This window comes from Erythranthe guttata, chromosome 9, assembly GCF_056151865.1.
Source record: "Erythranthe guttata isolate IM_541 chromosome 9, IM_541, whole genome shotgun sequence".
Taxonomy (NCBI): Eukaryota; Viridiplantae; Streptophyta; class Magnoliopsida; order Lamiales; family Phrymaceae; genus Erythranthe; species Erythranthe guttata.
In genome coordinates this window covers 720,907-739,073 of record NC_142541.1, presented here as the reverse complement: position 1 = coordinate 739,073, position 18,167 = coordinate 720,907, and the positions used below count along the sequence as shown (strand labels likewise).

General features: G+C 34.3%; 1 protein-coding gene across 1 annotated transcript; it reads left to right on the top strand.

Annotated features, from left to right (window-relative positions):
• Positions 1 to 2,969: 2,969 nt before the first annotated feature.
• On the top strand, positions 2,970 to 5,741 carry LOC105974921 (cytochrome P450 736A117). Its single transcript, XM_013000078.2, has 2 exons — positions 2,970 to 3,910; positions 4,681 to 5,741. The coding sequence occupies exons 1-2, from the start codon at positions 2,972 to 2,974 to the stop codon at positions 5,293 to 5,295; spliced, it is 1,554 nt and encodes a 517-aa protein (XP_012855532.2). The 5' UTR covers positions 2,970 to 2,971; the 3' UTR covers positions 5,296 to 5,741.
• Positions 5,742 to 18,167: the final 12,426 nt, after the last annotated feature.

The following is an 18,167-nucleotide window of genomic DNA, read 5'->3' as shown; positions in this document are numbered from 1 at the left end:
AATCGATAGACATTAAAATGGAGTATAAAAATCCAATTAATGCTTGATGTAATACTTTAATATTTCCAAAAAAATATTGTGTTCCAACCCATAAGTATCAAATTATTCTTATTTAAATAAAATTGAATTAAAAACAAATTAATAGATATATTTATTCCCTATTATATAGGAAATTGTTAAGATTTTATTTTTTGTCCAGTTGAAATTGTACTTCCTGATTTTTTGGAATATTTGATTCTTTTCTTTTTGGGGCCACGAGATGAAGTATCAAAAAAACTATTAATTTAATGCCTCCATTAGAGAGAGATTTTTGTGTTTTAAAGTATCATTTACCCCTGAAATATGCCTCCATTGCACTCATGTACTATGCAAAATGTATCATTTACACCTGAAGTATAGAAAACATCAAACACCCCCATGCCGTTAGTCTTTTTCCTATTATCTGTTTGTCGAACCCTTTGACCAACTATTGCAAAGAAATATCACAAAAAAATTCTAAAGATAGGTTACTTAGTTTTGAGAAATATTAACAACATTTTTTTTTCTTTTTTCAGCACCTTTTTCACTTTATTTAGTAATTTTTTTTTTACTATTTTCAGCCATTTTTCTTATAGAAAACAACGGGAAAATTACATTTAATGTCCCTAAACTTTACCAATAAAACGATTTATGTCCTCAAATATTTCAATCCACGAAATATGTCCTCGAACTTGCTACATTTGATCAATTTATGTTTTGTCGTTACGTCGTCAGCCAACTTCAACGGGAATTGCACATGTGGCTTACGAGACATCTATTTGGCCGTTAAATGTGATATATGTGGAATAACATATGGCATTGAAATGTTGACATGGCAAACGAATGTACTAATTTCCCCTCACATCTACCTCACTCTTCCCAAATCACACTTCATGCTTCATCCTACAAACCCTAGCCATCCAATTCCAAAATATCTTTCAATCTCCTCAACTCACTCCCAAATTTCCAATCTAATTTGCATTCTTGGTCGAATCCATGTCAAAATAGAAGTCATAAACGCATAAAAAAAATCCAGACATTCTCACATTGCAAGAGTTCTTCCTTTTATGATCAGACGTCGCGTTGCTGTGGGTGAAATCAAACTACCACAAACCTCCCAAAATCCCAAAATCGAAGTTCAAAGATATTAACTTTGAAAAAACTTGCTCAAAATCAGAAATTGTTGCTTGATTATGATGTCACAGGCCCACAAATGTTAGAAACCCTGCGAAATTAGGGTTGGGCAATTTTGTTGTTGCAGAATTTCACTTTAATTTTAAGCTTCGGATAGGTAATTTGGGGGTAGGGTTTCTGCGTTTTGGTTCAATAAATTTTGGGTAATGAAATGTGAGTGTTGGTGATATTGAAATAGAGGAAGAGAGTTACGTGTCACTCCACGTCTTATTATTTCACCAGCTTGGCGTAGGTAGTTATTCCACGTCACATTTAACGGCCAGATAGACGTTTCGTGAGCCACACGTGCTATTTCTGTTGAAGTTGGTTGACGACGTTAACGGCAGAACATAAATTGATCAAAATTGGCAAGTTCGAGGACATATTCGTGGATTGAAATATTTGAGAACATAAATCGTTTTAGCGGTAAAGTTTAGGGATATAAAATGTAATTTTCCCGAAAAAAACTGAAAAGTCGAACAAATAAGAATGAAGCTTTGCAGATTATGAATGTAAAATTCACAAAAAAGAAAACTAAAAGCCCTAAAATTTAAAAGAAACCCCAAAATTGGAATAAAACCATATGAAATTAAAAACATTTTTTTTCATATTATAATGGGAAAATCCCCCGAAAAAGAAATTGAAAATCCCTAAAATCAAATACTATAATCGACAAAAAGCCATAGTTTGAACGAACGCTAAAAACCGTCAACAATCCACAAAAAAATATTCCTAAAAAAATTAGGGATTATATCAGACATAAAGCAGGGTAAAAGAATGAGTGCACACTCAAATTTAACTCCATTAAAAGTTTGACCATTGACCCTTAAAAATAAGGGGTATTTGATGTTTTCCATACATTAGGGAGGTAAGTAGTACATTTCAAATGTATAGGGGTGCAAAATAAATTTACCCTTTATACTATTTTACAATGCGTAGATCTTTATTATTCATAAGCACGCAAACATACACACGTAGATGTGTACGTAAATCAATGGTAAAATTTCAACCGTAACCTGGTTATATTTCAAATGCAGTTTTCAATAGGGCGGACCCACGTGGAGACTGAGGCAATGTTTGGAACCGTTTTTATTTTGTTCTCACTGTTTCCCCAAAATAAAATGGGATTTATTACACTTTTCAAATCATTTTCTCAAAACAATTTCAAAAGTTTATCTCTCCTCCAGACATGATGTGACTGCTACAGTAAAATGATTTGATTGCTACAGTAAAAAATGTCTTCACTAAAAAACAAATAAACATCACTTCACCTTTCAATTTTCTTCTTCAAAAATATCTTTTTCTAACACCTTTAAACATGATTTGACTTCTACAGTGTATTTTGTCTCCTTCCAAAATACAAACAAACATTACTTTCATTCTCAAATTATTCCCCCAAAACATATTTCCTCAAAATGAAATCAAAATAAGATCCAAAACGGTTCCAAACATTGCCTGAGCTTCCGGCCCCTGCAGATTTTTTTTAAACCTATTTTATATTATTTATTTTATCTTTATTTGGTATGTATCTATTAATTTATAGACTTCCCCCAACCAGATTTGAATTTTGTAGACTTTTAGCCCTTAATTTTTTTTTTTTCATTATCTTAATTGACACCCTAATTTTAGCCCAACAAAAAGCCCCTAGGTTCGCCCCCCCTTGCATACACGTTTTCTTGATTATAACAAGCAAAGCTAGTACACAAATCCAGAGAGCCAAAAATACAAGTAAAATAAACTTAGCAAAAAAAACTTGTCAAATTTTCTTTTAGAAAAAAAAATGGATGAGTTGCAATTGTGTACACTAATTGCATCAACTTTTACAGTCTTACTATTATCATTCTCTGCATGGTGGTGGCTTACGTCATCATCATCTCGAAAGAAACCACCGTCGCCGCCAGCTCTCCCGATCATCGGAAACCTCCACCAGCTCGGGACGCTCCACCACCGCTCCCTCCACCAGTTATCCAAGAAACACGGCCCACTCATGCTCCTCCACTTGGGTTCGAAACCGACCCTCGTAGTTTCCTCGGCTGACGTAGCCAAACACGTCCTTAAAACGCACGACCTCTCGTTCGCAGACAAGCCGGCCCTCGGCTTTCTCAAGAAAATATTCTACGACTTGAAGGACCTGATAAACTTACCCTACGGTGACGAATGGAGGAAGCTGAGAAGCATCGCCACCCGCGAGCTACTCAATGCAACGAGCGTGAAATCTTATAACTCCATTAGGGAACAAGAAATCGGCCTCGTGGTCGAAAAGATTACTCGAGACTACTGCTGTAATAACAACAATTCCTTGTCAGCCACGCGGCCACCTTTGAACTTGTCCGACATGTTTCTGTCGTTCTCGAACGATTTAATCTCACGCGCGGCTTTCGGGAAGAAGCACCTCAGCCGCGAGACGGCGCGTGGGGAGAAGTTCTTGACGACGATGGTCGAAATCGTCGGGCTGCTGTACAGCTTCACGGTGGGGGAATTGATTCCGTGGCTTGGTTGGATTAATTCTTTGAACGGCTATAATGCTGCCATAGATAGAGCTGTTAAGCTACGGGATGAGGTTTTCGATGACATCATCGAAGAACATTTGAACATGGTGGGGCCCACCGAGGGTAGTTCGGGTAATAAACATAATTTTGTGGATAATTTGCTGAGTATTTACAAGGGATATACTCCTGGTGTCTCCATTGACCTCGTTTCTGTCAAAGCTCTAACGCTGGTAAGAAGATTCTATATTTGCATTTATTACCCTTGTGTTATTAATATTAGCAAAACTCGCCCTAGAATGCATTTTTTCTGGCAATAAACCCGTGAAACGAGGGTTTATTGCATTTACCACCCCTGTGTTTTCTCTGATCACTAAAATACTTTCCCTGTTATTTTATTAGCAAAAAACCCCTATGATTCATTTTTTTCAGCAATATTCTTCCCCTAACTCACTATTTAGGGGATAATTTGATTGGAAAAATTGAATCATAGAGGATGTTTTGCATCAATAGGGAAAATTGCACATCACCTCCTGTAAATTTTTAATTTTCGCATTTTACTCCCTCAATTTTTTTAAAAGTTAATGCCTCTCTTCAAAATGTTATTCTTGTTGCATATTGTCCCGATACCAAAACTCCAGTGGATTATTCGTCGGAATTGGGTATTTTTTATTGCACGTTGCCCCTTTAAATGTTATTTTTATTGCACGCTGCTTCTTTAAAACACTATTTTTTTTGCACGTTCCCCCCTTCAAAATATTATTTTTGTTGCACAATGCCCTCCAAAAATTGGGTTATGGGGCAAAGTGCAACCAAAATAACATTTTGAAGGAGGAATATTCCTTTTTTTTTAATATTTATGGGGGACATTGCGAAAATGAGAAATTTATACGGGGCGAAGTGCATTTTGTCTTAATTTTTTAAAATATTTTGAGGAGCTTCTATGTTTATTCTTCACATGGATCATAATTCATTGTCAGTTTTTTCCAACTTAAAAAAACAGGATGTTCTCACAGCTGCAACCGAAACTTCGACGACCGCTCTAGTATGGATAATGACGGAGCTCATAAAGAACCCCAAAGTTATGAAGAAACTGCAAGACGAAATACGAGACGTTGCGAAAGGCGGAAAACATTGCATAACCGACGAAGACATACAAAAGATGCATTATCTTAAAGCTGTAATAAAGGAAACACTTCGCTGCCACCCTCCAATATCTGTATACACTCGCTCCGCCAGAGAACGCGTAAACCTAATGGGATACGAAATCCAACCGGAGACAATGGTCCTGATTAACGCGTGGGCTATCGGGCGGGACCCGTCTTATTGGGACGAGCCCGAAAAGTTTATGCCTGAGAGATTCTTGAACTCTTCTGTGGATTTCAAGGGTTTCGATTTCCAGTTGATCCCGTTTGGCGCTGGAAGAAGAATATGCCCTGGAATTGGATTTGCGGAAGCTTCCATTAAATATATGATAGCAAACCTCGTGCATAAGTTCGATTGGGCATTGCCGGATGGAGTGAAAGGAGAAGAGATTGATGTGACCGAAAAACCTGGACTTACAATTGGGAAGAAACATCCTCTTATTGTTGTTCCAACTCTTAGTTTGAGTGCATAGCTGTAGAATAAAGGGTAAATAGCACTTAATCTCCCTGTGGTTATAAGCTAGCTTTAGCAGATAACATTTATGTGCTCGTAGTATCAGCACATAACCTCCTTGTGGTTGATGGAAGTAGAGTTCGCTAGTTTTTTCGTCAAACTTGACCGCGTGCGTCAAACTTCAAGGGGGTCATCTGCAAAAATTAATGGGAAAATGAAAGCTCAAGGAGGTCATCTTCAAAATATAGTATTTTGACGTTTGTCCGGCGCAGTTAAGTTTGACGAACTAACGGAAGGTACCCCTATCAACCACAAGGGGATTATGTGCTGATATTACAACCACAAAAGAGTCATCCGCAAAAGCTGTGAACCACGGGGGGTTCAAATGCCATTTACCTTAGAATAAAAGTTATATTGTTAAGCTTCTATTTGAGTGTTTGAAATAAAAACATCTGCATTGTGTTATAATTAAGCCCTTGCCAAAATGATCCTTCTCTTCCATGGGCTAGCATATGCAGTACTAGTGGAACCAGAATTTTAAGTTCATGGAGGCCCAATGCATTAAAACTTTTACGAGGGGGCTCATAATGCTAATTATACAAGAATTTTCTTAAATTCTTGCATAAAAGATAGGGCGGCCCATGACCTCTTCTGGTCTGGTCATATACTGGCTCCGTCACTGCCTATGGAATCTCACCCGGCATTTAATGGGGTGGCTGACAATCTTGCAAGAATGTTAGCATCCTTAGCTAGATCCAGACAAATATAATAAGCCAAACAATCCAAGGTCCAACTAGGCCACATTAAATCCAAAAATTTACGAGCGCGATAAAGTTCCAACTGACGGGGCATTTAGAAGCTAAGCTTAGTCGCAAATGAACACGTCAAACTTCTACCTAGCTATAATATATCTATGTATGAATTTCGAAGATTTCTTGTCGAAATCGGGCGATGATATGCATGCGTTAGCAACTCTTTCCAATTCATGTTGATGTTGTGCATCATACAAAAATGTCAAGAACCGGAGTAGATCAAATTTGTTTTTATCATCAGTACACCAAACTTCAGAGTTGACTGTAATCGTACTAACTAATTAATTACCCTACTATTTTATTAATTAGCCCAGCCAACCCCAACTTGACATTTAAATAATTGCTAGTGGCTACAACTTAATTGGGACTAAAGATTGTAGGACACTATATATATAGTCTATATGTATGTACGTTTTCCACGAATTATAAGTGCCATTAATTAAATAGTTGTAGTTGAACTTACACGTTACTAATTGCCATTACATAGGGTAATTTTTACTCTCAAAAGTAATATAAAAAAATGTCACGTCTGTAAGGGTAAAATCGATATTTATCGGGGATCAGAACTCCCAGTAATAAAAATAAAAATAAAAAATCGTGAGAAATCACATCGTAAGGGGTTGGTGTAATATTGGAACAAACGAGGGGAGTATGGTAACTACGAGCTGGGGTGTTTTCGTAATTTAGCCTAAGTTCAGGAGTTTTTTTCGTAATTTACCCTAAATTTTACGCAGCTTTAACGACCTCATATAAGTATGAACACCCTAAAAGCCAAAATATATCATATATCAGAAAAAAATATGGATGAGTTTCAGTATTTGTTAACTACACCACTTGTATCAATTTTCATAGCCTTGTTATCGTTCTCATTTGCATGGCGGTGGCTTACGTCATCATCGACTAGAAAGACAAAAAAATAACCACCGTCGCCACCAACTCTCCCCATCATCGGAAACCTCCACCAGCTAGGGCAACTGCCCCACCGTTCTCTCTGGAATTTATCGAAAAAATACGGCCCACTCATGCTCCTCCACTTGGGCTCGAAACCGACGCTCGTCGTTTCGTCCGCAGACGTAGCCAAACAAATCCTTAAAACCCATGACCTCGCATTCTCCGACAAGCCTGCCCTAACCTCCCTCAAGAAAATATTCTACGACTTAAACGACGTGCTTACGTTACCGTACGGGGATCAATGGAGGAAGCTGAGGAGTGTGTTCGTGCACGATTGTTGGGTGCTAAATACCAACACGCAAGTGTACGTATCGCAAACAAGTAGTAAAGTAGACTCGTGAGAGTCGGATGTCGATCCCACAGGGAATACGCAAATTACCTAATCCTAAGTACCAAATCCTAACAATTATGATTTTTATTCAGCCTACGCAGGGTTGTCAATTTAATTAACTAAATAAAATAAACTAATTAAGAAAGCAATTAAACACGAGAAAATATCAGTATAAAACGGATCTAGGATTTTATCTTCCCCCTATGCGATAATTCTTCACCCAATTAATATCCTATCATGCAAGTTACGATTCCCGATTATTAACCCAAGACACGAAATTACTCATAACCAGCTGTCGCTGCGTTATAAGCCTATTATTCATAAAAGATTCACTATATGTCTATGCAAACCTAGTACAAATAAATCATTAAATAACAAGTCTCGTAAACGGCTACCTAAGGTATTATCTGTATGTCTACGATAATACATGCAATCAACACACGCATTCGGTGAAAAACTACTCGAAGGCTCTTCTATCCCTGTTCTAATTATTAAAACGATCTGTCAATCAATTCTAACAATAACACATAGCAACATAAATTAGCTACGTTCATGCGCTAAATAAGATCAAGATAGAAGAAATAATCGAAGAATTAAACTTGCATAAGAGTCGAAAAAGAGGTTCGAATTACCACATAGGGTTCCAATAAAATCCTAGAATAAAAACTTAGCTACTCATGTTCGTAACGAAAAGCATAATAAAAATATGAAAATTCATAAAAGCTATAAATAAAAATCAAAGAGGAGAACTAGGATGAAGATTCGTCAAGTCTTCGTCTTCGTTCTTGAGCTCCTTGATTGCGTGTAGAAAGATGAAAGATAAAAACTAAAAATAAAGATGAAAGGTAAAAGATCAAAGATAATCCTAATTGTGTGCTTGTGGCCTTTAAATAGGGTGCAAAAATATAATAGGGCGGGTTTCCTTGTGTAATTAAACTTCCTTCACTGCGCCCCTACGTCCATCCGGACGGCCATGTGAAATATAAGCATAAAACCCGCACGGCCGCGCGGCCTTCTGTTCTTCAGAATTCTGATTATTTCACTTTTGGCCCACTTTTTCTCCGAATTTGCAGTTTTCACCCCAAAAGTTGACAATTCTTCATTTTGCACCTAAAATATAAATAATAACCATTTTAAGCACCAATTATCTATACTATTTATAAAAGTGTGAATCTTGGGGGAGGTTTCTTCCATTTTTTGCATGGACAAAAATATCCTTCGAATATGTAGAGTTGGAAGGACAATTAGGTAATATACATCAATAACAATTAATTGGTACACGAAAAATTTCTTTCAAACTAAAATAATTAATACACAACAAAGACACATTTGTATATTGTGTTTATCCAACTTTTCGTGCTCCCTTCTTCATTTCCCCTGTAAGTGGTAAATGGCCTCTCATTAACCATTTAATAAATTGATAATTATAATAGAACCATTAATATATATTCATTATTCATTAATGAGAAATTCGTGAACATTACATAGAATGTAGTGCTGTTTCATTTGGAGTTGCCTTACACAATCAATTGACTGCAAAGGAACTGAACCTCTCATTTTCTTCTTCTTGCTATTGTATATAACTTTCCATTATCCAAAACTCACATTTTTCTGTATTATTTGCTTTATTCCTACAGATGTTTGATAAGTGTTCGTTTTGCACGATTTTTGCTTATTAATTCTTCGAGTTTTGGTCTTCGTTCCTCCGAGTTTTCGGCTTTATTTGTATATATTATGTTGTTTTTGTTTTATTTGTATTTTAGGTAAAGAGAAGCTATTTTTGCCGATTCGAAACGATTTTGGAAGCGAAACCGAAAATCAAACCAAACACGTGCAAAAGTGCCCTATCGCGGGTTGTGGCACTGTTTCGTATTTCGAGCATACCTTTTGCATACAACCTCCGATTGGAATGATTCAAGTGGTCTTAGAAAGCTAACTTCAAGATCTACAACTTTTGTGAAATGTCAAATTGTCCAATTAGGGCTAGAAAATGGTCAAAACAGTATTTTAAGTTGGCGCAGAAGACCAGATCGCGATCCAGCTTTCCGGATCGCGATCTGCGGGGTCAGACAGAGAGCAAATTGGGGTTAGATCCAGATCGCGATCCATAAAGTCGGATCGCGATCTGGGGGGTCTCACAGTACATTTTTTGATGAAGAACCAGATCGCGATCCACCATTCTGTATCGCGATCTGGAAAGGCGGTGCGCAGTTTCCAAGGCTGCCAGATCGCGATCCAAGAAGCCCAGATCGCGATCTGGGCACAAAATTCGAGACGGGATATTTTTCTTTGATTTCCTACTATAAATAGAAGGTCTCTTATTCATTTTTGAAGACCCCGACCATCTCTCGATTATCTCTCGACTTCTTCTTCGGTTTTCTCTTCGGTTCTCGCCAGTTCTTCGCAGGAAGCTTCGACGAGGGTTTCGACTCGGGTTTTTCATAAGCTTTTCTTTACGTTTAGTTTATAATTTCTCGTGTTCTTCATTTTGATGCTATGTTTGTAATGAACTAAGCATTTTCTTCTAGGGAAATGAAACCTTGTATATATTGATTTTGATTTCCAGATCTGTGATCTATTTGTCGTTCTTTGATTCTGTTTATGTTTTCCTGTATTAAATGCTTTCGATTGTTTGGCCAACAGTTGAATTGATTCTAAATGGGGATGAACTCGAGAGAGGATTTCTCGTTTGATTTTAGGAAAACATAGCTCGGGTTGTAGAAACGGAGACGTGATGCACCTCGGGTAGCCCTTAAGGACTTGACCTAAATGCTCTCTTAATATCAGGCTCTGAACGGAGACGTCGGGCATGTGGGTAGACTCTAACTACACTGGAGACGGGGGTTAGGGTATTTTAGTGTCTGGGTTAGCGAACGTAGAATTGACATTAGATTCGGATTTGTAGATCTTTATCGATAGTACACAGGTGGATTTCACCCTACAAGCCATCACACGTCGGAATTCCTCGCTTATACTGGCGGACCGTTGTTTTTATTTATTGTTTCTTTTTAGTTTCATTTCTCCCATTCATTGTTGATCGTCTAAATAAAGTTTAGGATAGTATAATTAAGGTACTTGGTAAATTTAGGAACTTAATTCCCTGTGGATCGATATCTGGAATTCACTATTTTACAAAATGCGATACTGTACACTTACGGTTATTTATACGTAGGTTTTACGCGTATCAATGTTTCGAATGCAATTCCTAGGCCAAAGCAACTCGCTGGGAATTCCTCACACTAAGAATACTTCAATATATTATCCAAAATAAGAACTTATGAAAACCTCTTTATATTGATTTCTTTAAATCAGGTAAAGCACAATCCATTGTAGTTGTAGTTGGTGTGCAATCACCACAATTAGTCTGATAATTAGTCCTCTGGCCGGTGAGTCTACCTATTACATTTACATTTACATGGCTATATATATATATATATATATATATATATATATATATATATATATATATATATATATATATATATATATATATATATATATATATATATATGCATGTGTGTGTGTGTGTCTTTTTCGTGCGTGGTTTGGCTTATCTGACCTATTAGATTGACTCTTGACTCTACAGATTTGTACAATTATGGTTCTCTTTGCGCCACAACTTAATTGGTTCGTATATTTTTCGTATAGTGTGTGCTTACACTTCAATTTTCATTATGTCGTTGATTTATCTGTTTTAGTTGTAGCATGTTCGGTTACTTATGGGATATAATGTATGAAGATAGCTGAATTTTTTTTAAATAGGTGTTTTTGATTTCTTGAATCTTTCATTTGGTGTTTATTTACTATGTAATTTAGAAGAAGACTTTCATAACCATTTAACGCAATATCTGGAAACAGGAAATGCGGTGAACTTAAAAAGTGATTCTTGAATATTAGTAAGTCTTAGTGTATGTAGCATTCAATTTTGTGAAAATATGTAGGGTAAATATTATCCGGTAAAAAAGTACGTGAGTTGTTCTTGAATCCAATAATAGCTTTAATGGCGTACAATTATTTACTTTATGTAAAGATCAAATTAAGTGTTCTCAAGTGTAATATTTGATTTTCAATTTTGTGATGTGTTTCTATATTTTGGTCAAATCATAAAAGAATATGAAAATATTGTCACAAAAAGCTGAAGAAAACAAGAGTTTGATCATTATGAGCAGACATTGAATCCCCGGCCAGTGCAGGCTACAAGTTAAACTCAGTTTTATCTTGTAATTTCATATTTGTTGTTCAAAGAAAGTAAAAGATAAAAAAAATATAAAAAAAAAAGAAAAAAATGAAAGGAAATCTCTGCATATTTTTGAATAACTTATATATATTCTTATTATCCTACATTTCCATATTCTTTAGCACTTCTCTCTATATAGATTACTTGCATCGATCTCTTAGGAATTAATACTTTATTCTTGTGATTTGTTTGATTAATTCTCAATTTGAATTGCTATTTGATTCTTGATTGTTCTTGAGTTCAATTAAGAGTGAAAATAAGATACAATGAGCAGAAAATGGCAGAGCGGTGAAAATATAAGAGAGTAAAAGCCCATTGAGTGTTAAACACGAGAGTAAGTGACATCATATTAACAGAAACACGTGTCGTGAAGGAGTGTTTGTGAGGTTCTTTAATTTTTTTTACAGATCTCGTAACATGTCACATGACGGAGGAGATAATTCAACCGAAGAGGAACGCCAACAAGGCATTTCAAAACTCCAAATTTAAGCATTGGTGAGCGAGATGACGCGGATGATGAGAACAGAGTTGAAACAAATTCATGAAATGATGGACAAATTAGAGGAGTAGACAACAAAGAGGCAGCAGCACCCACCTAGGCGAGTGCAACCAAAGGCACAATGAGGTGATGCTGAAGATGAAGAAGAATTAGAGGAGCTCGATGAGCGTCCAATTAATAAAAGGTTTGGACGTGGATATAAAGGTGCTAACAATGGAAAAAAACCAAGGCATGATGACGATTTGGGAAGCATCAAAGTGACGATTCCATAGATAGAAAATGAGAAAACAAATTGAATAATTATTATATTAGATGTTGGAATTTTGCAATGTTTGAAAGGTTCCGAAACTTTTTTTTTTTTTCATTTCGGTAGCTGAAATGCTAAATTCCGCACTAAAGTTACCGACTCACGTACATAATTAAAAATATTTCTCTCTCTAAATTTTTTCCACTCAAAATTTATTTCTCATTTCTCCAATTTCCTTTCTCATCCCTTTTCTTTTTTTCTCTATTAAATATTTATTTAATTAATGTTAATAATTATTTAATGACTAAATGAATGTTAATTATTGTTTCAATTTTTTTAATATTAAAAATACTTCATATGAAAATTATTGTGTCAAGTTTCTTTTAATAAATATTGAAGGAATATTTAATAAATGTTGAATTCATTTTTGTTTTGGAGTGATTTTAAAAAGAATTCATCGAGAATAGAGAGAATTTTATAATGTTAGATATAAATGTTTTACTTTGTGTGCGTGATTCAACAAGTTTCAGTGCATGATATAACACTCCCCTTTGGGTAAATATATTTTGAGGGAATAACTTGAGAAGGAAGAAATGTTTAGTTATACTTTTGGAAGAAGACAAAAAATACTATAGCAGCTAAATCATTTTCATGGACGCTAAATGTATCTTAGTCCTTAGAACATAAATTCTAAAATTGTAGTGATATTTATTTATTTTGGAAAAAAAATATTTAAAAAACTTAACAAACACGATTTTTTTTCAGAGAAACATAGAGAACAATACGATAACGGTACCAACTACCAAACATATATCATATATATAAAATGTATAATGACAATTTTAAGTACACGAGTAAAAGTGAAATCATATATAAACTCAAATATACTCCAAAAGTAAACTATTTGAAATGACGACCAAAATTCTATTCTATGATTTTACTAGATAGGCAAATGATATATTTCCTTTTCCTTAGAAAGGTCTACATATTAATTTTAATATTAAAATACTATTGAAAATTTAAAATCTTTTGGATTTTTATGATAGAAAAAATATAAAACGAAGAGTTATTGCACAATTTTAGAAATACACTTTTAAAAAATGATACTAATATTATTAGTGTTGCTCATATTCAATTTAGTTATTGCACGACCAGGACAAAGTGCAAGCAAGAATAGTTGTTGTTTGCAAATGATTATTTAAAAGCAGAAGTTAGTGATTGTGAGTTAAGTCAGTTTTAAGTGCTTATTTCTTAAAGTTGGGGGTGTTTGCAAATTATTCCGGAAAATAAACTTAAATAGAAAAAGCAGGGTTATAGGTGCTTTTAAAAAAATAGCTTAAAGCAGATTATTTTAAGAGAAGCAAAAGCAAAAGTTGATTTTGCAAACACCTGAAACAGATTATGAGCAAAAAAAAGCTCGTAATCACTTTCAAAAAGCTTTTGCAAACACCACCATAGTTTAGAACTTTGAAGAGGTAAAAGTTGAAGCAAAGTTTGAAGATGATGAAATTGTCAACATAAAGGCCAAAAAAAGAAGTAAAAGAGAATAATAATAATTTGATTTATGAATAGACGTAGATAAAAAGTACGAAATTGTTTCTATATTAAGATTTTATTTAAAGTTAATCTACTATAAAGCTAAGAAATTATTAGTATCTCAAAATATCTAGATATTTTTATATTTAGAATAATATCTAAGAAAAAAAAAAATAATTAAGCACAAACTGTTGTGAAATAATTCCCATTAGCTCGTTTATTAAATATTTTATTACAAATACTAATGGTGTGAATATTATTAATTAATCAATATTAATTAGTTATTAATGTGTAACTAATATATATATATATATATATATATATATATATTAGTATATACGGATATGTATATATGTATATATACTAATTAATATAATATAATATAATATCATTCACAATATAATATAATATAAATGTGTGAGTGGGAAAGATAGAGATAGTGTGTAAGGAGAGAGAGAGAGTAGAGAGAGAGAAAGATGCTAGCAAAATTGTATTCATCTCTTATTCATTTCAATACAAAATACAAGTATTTATAGGCATGAGAATGCCTTAGTCACCATTACACATGTCATTACTTGGTAACTTCTATTGTCTAATTGTGACACATATTTAGGATACTTGTCATGCTATAAATTAAATGCTAAAGTCCATAATATTATAACACTCCCCCTTGGACGTAGCACTATTGTATCGACTGAATTGATGCCTCATTAAAAACCTTAAGCCGGAAAACCCAGTGGGAAAAAACCGATCAGAAGGAAAAAAGAGTGCATGATTCAAATCCAAGTTGTGTGCATAAACTGCCTCGTTAAAAACCTTAGCTGGAAAACCCAATGGGATGAAAACCTGTCGTAAGGGGAAAAAGAGTGCAGCGCACTATTGCTCCCCCTTAAATGAGCAATATAAGCCCCCAATATGGGCTATCAATCAATTTGTAGGTTGTCTCATTAAAAACCTTGAGCTGGAAAACTCTATGGCAAAAAACCAGTCAAAAGGGAAAAAGAGTACAACACATCATAGCATTATGTGCTCTCCCTGAAACAAATAATATAGGCCTCCGAAATAGGCTATTCAAAGATTTATAAGTTGCCTCGTTAAAACCTTATGTCGGAAAAACCGCATGGGAAAAAGACCGAACAAAAAACGGAAAAAAGAGTGCAACATATCATCGCTCCGTCTTTGCTTTACGCATTTTAAATCCACGAGAGTATAACAAAATTCAGTGAACCATAAAGATGACATTAGAATGTCTGTTAGACGTATGCCCATTTCCTCATGGACAACCCTAAGAAACGAAAAATGATTGTATTCATTACGCGTGAATACATCTAATCATAATCAACCTCATATCATCAGGAGAATCCTTGAGTAATAAGGCCGACATTATATCGTACAATTTTGTTGTCATTATTCCTCTTACGAACAAAACCCCATTTATATACAGGGAGTTTATATTGTTCGAAGTTGTATAACTAGCCCATATTTATTTCGTTTCTCTAGGAAAGTCAATTCCGATTTAACCGCTTTCTCGCATTTAGGACAAACTCGGCTCTGCCGACATTCTATTTTTTTTTTTTTTTAAGCTGGTTCACTGGCATAATCATCCCGAAAAATTATAATTGGAATTTTTTGAGAGATTAAGCTTTACAGAATTATCTGGAGTATGTTTATTATTACCCGTTTATTCAGTGGATTCAATTAATCCATATGAGTGTGAGCGTGTGTTACAAGATACTGATGTTTATCCCAAGTACTCTGCACAAATCTCATCAAAATTATTTTGATCGAGTTTCTCCGGCACTATCCATTCTCATATGCACGGGGTATAGTAACTTGTGCAAAAAAACGTGCAAAGTCATATTGCAGTATATAATAAATACACGCGAGACCATCTATAAGATGCGTCTCACAAAATCATAAATATTTAAAATATTGATCCACTTGAAGGGTTGTATTGGTCCATAAATATTATCAACCCTTTTGCACTACAGGTTATATACTCTGTTTAATATAAATTATATAAATACTCTTCGGACATTGGGATCCCTTCACCGTTTAACGAATGTCCTTTAGTATCTTATGTATTCCTACACATTATTATATTTTATGGGCGTCCCCATACTATCATGCCAAAACCTGAATATTTCAGGATTAACCAGTTTATATGACATGTTGGTGTAGTAATTGAAAAACTCGAATTAGGACACAATACAATACAAGATCTAAGGCTTTTTATATCATAAGCAGAACAATTGTTTATTCCCGGAGCCATAATCTCTACGGGAAGTAATTTAGTTTTACTTCGTGCTTTGCGCAATATCACACTCAATAAAATTTAGAATATATTAAATTGTCAATTAGACTAATACATCGTCCGGGGAGATATTTAAACTCAACCTCGGGAATATATATATTTCAGGGGAGATATGCAAACTCTACTTCAGGAATATTTCATCTGAAGGAGAACTTCTAAAATTCGACCTCGTGAATATGTCACATGAGGAAGATATGTAGCTTATTTTAATCTCGGGAATCAGTCCGAGAAAGATATATAACTCAATTTCAAAGTTCGAAATTACAATATATAGACAATAGTCTATTATGTTTGTGTTTCACATGTACATCCATATTAAATAATATGTCAATAAAATGCTAACTCGATCTTGGGAATTTAACATCCAAGAGATATACAATTTCAACCTCGAGAATTTCTCGTTCGAGGGAGTTTTACAAACTTGATCCCGGGAATTTAACATCCGAGAGAGATATGTACATATTACGCAATTAGTAGACATATTGAATTAACTTTGAAATATTACCAATATCATCAGGGGTGTATAAGCTCGACCTTGGGAATATTTCTTCCAAGAGAGTTTTACTAACTTAAACTCGGGAATAAATCGTCCGAGCTAGAGAGTCGTAAATTTTTATTTGGGGAATATATAATTAAACTCGACCTCAGGAATGTATCGTCCGAGGGAGATATTATAAACTCGATCTCGGGCATATTTCTTCCGAGATAGATATATAAATTTTATCTTAGAAATTAGCTCAATCTCGGGAATAAAATCATCCGAGAGAAGTATTTAAATTTTGACGTCATTTATATTTATATCGAGAAAATATTATAGGCTCAACCTCGGTATATATCGTCCGAGGGAGGTACGTTCATAAATAAATAAATTCAATCTCGAAAACCGTTACATCGAGAAAGTTATATCGTAATCATTAAGAATATTATCATGCATGATCTCAAATATATAACCTTTACTCATAGGCCAAAATATATTTGTAGGCAATAAACTCAGGAGTTTTAATTTATTTTGACCAGATGATTATCTCGGCGGAAATATCTACATCCACTCTAGTCAATTTAAAAACATCTTGACGAGAACTATCTTCCACATCGTCGTTGTAGGCCTAAACCCATATTTAATTTTATTATGGCGGCCTTTCATTGGACCCTTAACAAAAATGTCCATCGTTTCCAATTAATTTTATTTTAATAACCTCATTGGCCTTTGAGGGGAATCACAACTTTTAGTGACTCTACAGGCATCACACCCGAAGTTATATGACGTCCACCATCTCTACGAACATTATGTTCGGAGTAATTATCATAGACTTTAAATCGATCCTTAATTTGAATTCATATGCGACGGAGTCATTTTCATTTCTCATTATCTAAATCAGCACATTTCCTTTTACTAATTTAAACAAGATTATTAAATAGATCGAAACTTGCACATGCCAATACAAGTTTCTAAATTTACAAAATCAAAATCATGTAATGCAAGTTGATTTATAGCCGAGGCGATATAGATAATAACCCCCTTTTTTTCCTCATAAATCAACATGCACATAATTATAGATATATATATATCCTTCCTTTTCTCCGAAAATCGGTGGTGTATAAAATACCGTAGTATTCGCATCACCATTAGATATCGAGGATCTGGATTTTATCAAATAAAATAAAATAAGGTAAAATAAACAAACTTACATAACCTACCTTTTTTCGTGCAGAACCTCGTGCTGATAACGTGTTGTGAAATAATTCCCATTAGCTCGTTTATTAAATATTTTATTACAAATACTAATGGTGTGAATATTATTAATTAATCAATATTAATTAGTTATTAATGTGTAACTAATATATATATATATATATATATATATATTAGTATATACGGATATGTATATATGTATATATACTAATTAATATAATATAATATAATATCATTCACAATATAATATAATATAAATGTGTGAGTGGGA